Consider the following 5,684-nt stretch of genomic DNA (forward strand, 5'->3'; position numbering starts at 1 on the left):
CAGAATGGTTGACAGGTGACACTGCTTGGAGCATCCAAGTACGTGCTGTTGGTGGACTCACGATGCACACCATCTCACAAGACTGTAGGATCAACTGCCCCAAGGTGCAACAATCCTTGGCACCATTCTTTCGTCTGACAAGACCAATGTCATGATGATGACAGGTGCCAGGGTTTGCACACCCGCTTCTGCTAGGCCTTGCTAATATTCACATGTGCACTCATATGAAGCTCTTGTCCAAGGTGTTCATGCTCACAGCTCTCCTCCCTATCCTGCAGTACCTACACCCCAATCAACAATGTGGGGTATGCTCGAAGATTGTCTCATCCATGAGTGTCTTTTGATCATTTTGCAGCCCCTGATGAAAGCTGCTGAACTTGGAATCATGATGTCCGACCCAGTGGGAAACATCCACCATTGTTTTACCCCCCTTGCTGCATACATTGTTGATACTCCCAAGGTACAGTGGCTCAAAAAACTGTCCATATGTTTTAACATTTTTCACTATCTATGATATTGTGTGAGAATGAACAAATGCCTCAAGGACATGCTTATACCACATTGTAGTATGGCTTCAGGGCTTTCATTTGAGCGCTACACCGTGGGAATCTGTGGAGATATGGTGGAGACATAAGGCTTACAAAATCATGACTCATGCGGACAGTTTTTTGAGCACATATTAAAACTATATAAATCATCATTTATGACACCATAACAATCATGCCACCATTAAATAAATTATCAAGTGGTGTCATTATGTCATTTTAAAACCATATCTAACTATACAAACCAAAAATTTCCATATGTCATGGTCATATTCACCATGAAAGCCACCCCCCCTGCTCAAAGGGATAATATCCTCTCTCTTTCTATTCTGGCCTCTCTGCTTGTCAAATTTCCTCTAGAACTGGAGTATCCAAGTCCACTGTGGCCAAGTTCATCAAAGAAAGTCACACAGACAAGGAAAACTTCTGTGAAGGGCATCCATCCAAGCTCACCTCTACTGATAGGAGGGCTATTATTCAACATATCACTACAGGAAAGGCTGATAATGCTGTCCAGGTCACCTATTACATCAATTCCACCATCACATTCCCTGTCTCTTCACACACTGGGAGAAACATTCTCAAGACAGCTCATCTCAGGTCAGTAACAAGGAAGAAAAGGCTCTCCTCTCTATCACACATAAACAGAGATGACTAACCTTTGCCTTAGCCCATCAGAATTGGATTACATGGACTGGAAGCATGTTATATGATCATATAAGACCACAATAAATAGGATTGGGTCAGATGGCAAGGTATATATGTGAAAAAAGAAGGGTGCTAGTCCTCTCTGCATATGTGTGATAGAGAGGAGAGCCTTTTCTTCCTTGTTACTGACCTGAGATGAGCTGTCTTGAGAATGTTTCTCCCAGTGTGTGAAGAGACAGGGAATGTGATGGTGGAATTGATGTAATAGGTGACCTGGACAGCATTATCAGCCTTTCCTGTAGTGATATGTTGAATAATAGCCCTCCTATCAGTAGAGGTGAGCTTGGATGGATGCCCTTCACAGAAGTTTTCCTTGTCTGTGTGACTTTCTTTGATGAACTTGGCCACAGTGGACTTGGATACTCCAGTTCTAGAGGAAATTTGACAAGCAGAGAGGCCAGAATAGGAAAGAGAGAGGATATTATCCCTTTGAGCAGGGGGGGTGGCTTTCATGGTGAATATGACCATGACATATGGAAATTTTTGGTTTGTATAGTTAGATATGGTTTTAAAATGACATAATGACACCACTTGATAATTTATTTAATGGTGGCATGATTGTTATGGTGTCATAAATGATGATTTATATAGTTTTAATATGTGCTCAAAAAACTGTCCGCATGAGTCATGATTTTGTAAGCCTTATGTCTCCACCATATCTCCACAGATTCCCACGGTGTGTAGCGCTCAAATGAAAGCCCTGAAGCCATACTACAATGTGGTATAAGCATGTCCTTGAGGCATTTGTTCATTCTCACACAATATCATAGATAGTGAAAAATGTCAAAATATGTGGACAGTTTTTTGAGCCACTGTACTATCCAATAGAGTCTAGACTATTGAACATAACATGTGAGGTTTCAAGTTCACTGTAGTAACTCAAAGTTAACATATACACCATAGACAGAATCCATATGTCTAAATGTGCCCAATCCAATGATGATAATGAACCTGGCTTGAAGCAGCTCAGGGTTGAAGAAGGTAAGTCCTGATACAATTCTGTCAATATCAACATTCATGGGCATGACACAGGCAATCAGACATTACTGCACTGTATGATCAACATGCATGGGGAATTCTTCATCAGTTCCTCACCACCAATATGACAATGCTTGAGATGGATAACACTCTTGCATCATACCTCAGTGATAGATACTTTGCCAATGATTGGGTAGAACCCCAATGTGCATTGTTCTCCGGTGAAGGAGATGATGGCAAATCCTTGGCCAACCTTGACCAACTCATGGCCAAGCATGTAACCCCTACAGCCCCCTCTCCTCCACCCAAAGACTCTTCTGCATCCATATCTACATCGAGGGTGGCCAGCTGCTTGTCAAGCTCATGCAGAGGGCGATCCCATGGGCCACCTAAAGTAAGTGAAATGTCATGGCTGATAACTGTATACTAAAAAGGAAATATAGTCTACTCATAATCCATATATCATTGTTGAGGCTTCTGAAGATGAAGATGAGAATGATGATGAGGAGGAGGACAATGAAGATGAGGGTAGGCAGTTGGAACAGTCACAGAAAGTCATGCACTCATTAGGACTGTTGGCAAAAGAGAGGTTGGCCAAAAAAATCAATGATTTGGCCAATAGGTTCAAAGAGAATCTGGGCAACTCATCACAAGGTCACTGTGCTCTCACTTCCAGAGCAACCTCAATCCCATTATCTGCACTTAAAGCTTTGGCACCCCAAAGCAGGATGTATCTACTTTATATTCAAAGTATGTTTGTTTTTCCATTACCCAGTATCTCACTCATTGCATTCCAGGAACTGCTATGGAATATATCACTGAACACCTTCAGAGCCAAAATCTTCCCATTACCATATTGGCTTGGGTAGCAGGCCAACTTTACATAGTTGCAGATAGTCCCAAGATGATCTGTGACTCACTTCCCACCTTGCACAGTCTTGCCATAAAGCAATGTCTTTGCATCACAGATGCAGAACGTGAAGCTGTCGAAGGTTCACTGTTCCAACTTCCTGACCCAGCTTGGGTGAAGGTCAAACATGCCCTGCACAGGGGCTACATAGGCAGAGTGGAATCCCAGACAGAGAGTTCTGTCAAGGTCTTGATTCCTCCATCACGCTTTCCCTATCCAATGCCTCAGGGAACTCAAGCACTGCTCAATCAATCTCACCTCCCAACCAATAAGATCATTTCCAATATCATTCATGACAATGAAGTAGTAGGATGGACATATGAAGGACAAAGCTATTTCATGGGTCTCCTACTGAAAGACTTCCTTCGCGATAACCTTGAACTTCTTGCCTCCCCTCATATTGACAATATTTGGCTCCATCTCAAATCCAGATGGGACAAACCATTCCTGAAGAAAGCTGTGGTATTGTTTTCAATGCAATTTTTGCACACAGGTGATTGGGCCAGGGTCATCAGAGGTTCTCTTCATGGAGAGTCAGGTCAGGTCATCTTGATGGACCATGCAGTTGGTTCTGCAAGCTTGGAGTTTACCTTCAATGGACATCCAGAACAAATAGAGGTTTGCCTCAAAGACATAGAGCGCATATTTTGGGTCAGCAACACCATCAAAGTTGTAGCTGGTCCATACTTGGGATTAGAAGGGCACATCATTCAAATGTGACAGGATATATTTGACATTTGTCAAGATATCACCAACCAACAGGTAAGACTGGTGCAAACACAAAACTCTATGAAATTGTCTGACATTTAGATATAGGTGGAAGTTTCTAAGTACTACTTGGATTGGTGTCCCTTGAATCACACTGTGCACTTGCAACTACCAATGCAACAATATCTCGAGCCTCCCGCCGACTCCGACTCCATTGAAATTGGAGACCACATAGAAGTGCTGGAGGGCAAGCATGTAGGGAAATGCAGCATTGTGGATTGGTATGCCAAGGGGTCAACTCACCTGTGGTTCTGGGATGTCATCACTCAGGATGGCAGAGAGACCAGCTCTGAACTCTCCAGTATTCGAGTCCCAGTAGCAATAGTTCAGCAGACAAGCCTCACCTGCACCATCCAGTACACAAAGGATAAGGGTTATGATGTCAGGCCAGGAGACATCATGACTGTTGCCTGTGGACCAGAGTATCAGGCAAAAGGGGTTGTGCACAGCATTGATATTCCAAACACTCATTTGACCATACTATGTGATGATGACCAATCACTCATAAGTACAATTCACCTTGTCTCGAACACATCTGACACACATAACAGCTCTGCATCCCAACCAGATTTGTGACCAAGATATGGAACACATTCTTGGATTTGTTCCACAATGATATCAGCCAGGAAGTCTTCATTATTTGTGGCAACTGGAAGGGCTACTGAGCCACACTCTACTCTCTTTCCTTGGAGACCTGTACTGTTGCTGTGCATGGGCAACAGTGCATCACACTCAAACTGCATGACGTTGTTACCAGGTGAGTGATACCCTTATTTTCAAGTTGTTCCAAGGTTTACAATATTTAGGCATGGAATGAAACTTAACAGTGTGATGCTTGAAGGCCTGGAGTTGGCCTCATTCTGTGAGATGAGGAGATGCTCATACTTTGCACTGCCACCTCAATCCACCACTCCTCCCACCAAAAAAGAAACAATTCCTTCCAGTTTGTTGGTCTCTCTTACAGGTCCCAGCCCATCGTCATCCAACATATGGTCCACCTGGTCTGCAAGCTCCGAGGCTGATAAGGCACATGATGCCACACTGAGCATCAATCCCACCTCATCGACACACGACCCCTGGACTGTTGCCCAAGACTCCAAAGCAGAGAAATTGCTGGACAGCAGTAAGTCCTCAACCTCAATACCACAATGTTTACTTACTTCATTCCAGGCCCACTACCTTGGTTGATGTCAAAAGAATTTTCATTGAAACTTTCAACATATCACATGCTGTTGAAGTTGTCACCAAACTTCCTTCACAGTAGACTACACAAGTGATTTGTATCGACAGCTTGTCCCAATCCATTCTGCAGTGACAATGGACCTGTGCCTGAGGGTTATGTCGCTGCATTCTGCACATCTAATGGTGTAGGTGCTACAATTGAACACCATCATATCCCCACCAGCAATCTGAGCCCAGCTCATCCATGCAAGAAAAACCAACAGTGCCTTGTTCTGGGTGGGGCTCACTGCAGGGCACTTGGAACTATTGTGAATTGTTGGATGAAGAAAAAGACCGTTGACCTTAGGATTAGTGCCACTGTTACTATTAATGTGGGTTTTGATCAGATATGTCTGGTGGAACCTGCAAAACATATGAGGTGATATATACCAATAGTAGAATACATGGATCTGATTATTTGGGACAACCCCATCTTATCTTACAGTACATATCTCAGCTCTACTTCAACTTGTACCATCAATTTCAAGTTTCTTGTGATAATACATGTAGTATAATGACAATCTTTTGTGCCATGAAGGTTGACACTAAACTGC

At 43.2% G+C, this 5,684-nt stretch overlaps 1 protein-coding gene across 1 annotated transcript; it reads left to right on the forward strand.

Moving 5' to 3' along the window:
* Positions 1–2,167: 2,167 nt before the first annotated feature.
* Positions 2,168–5,431, forward strand: BJ212DRAFT_1305940 (uncharacterized protein; the record flags this gene model as incomplete). Its single annotated transcript, XM_041333789.1, has 10 exons — positions 2,168–2,234; positions 2,294–2,625; positions 2,675–2,981; positions 3,029–3,820; positions 3,887–3,903; positions 3,958–4,417; positions 4,532–4,666; positions 4,874–5,032; positions 5,200–5,276; positions 5,315–5,431. The coding sequence occupies 10 exons, from the start codon at positions 2,168–2,170 to the stop codon at positions 5,429–5,431; spliced, it is 2,463 nt and encodes an 820-aa protein (XP_041185512.1).
* Between the last annotated feature and the right edge of the window lie 253 nt (positions 5,432–5,684).

Source organism: Suillus subaureus (genome assembly GCF_016647635.1).
Source record: "Suillus subaureus strain MN1 chromosome Unknown BJ212scaffold_204, whole genome shotgun sequence".
Taxonomy (NCBI): Eukaryota; Fungi; Basidiomycota; class Agaricomycetes; order Boletales; family Suillaceae; genus Suillus; species Suillus subaureus.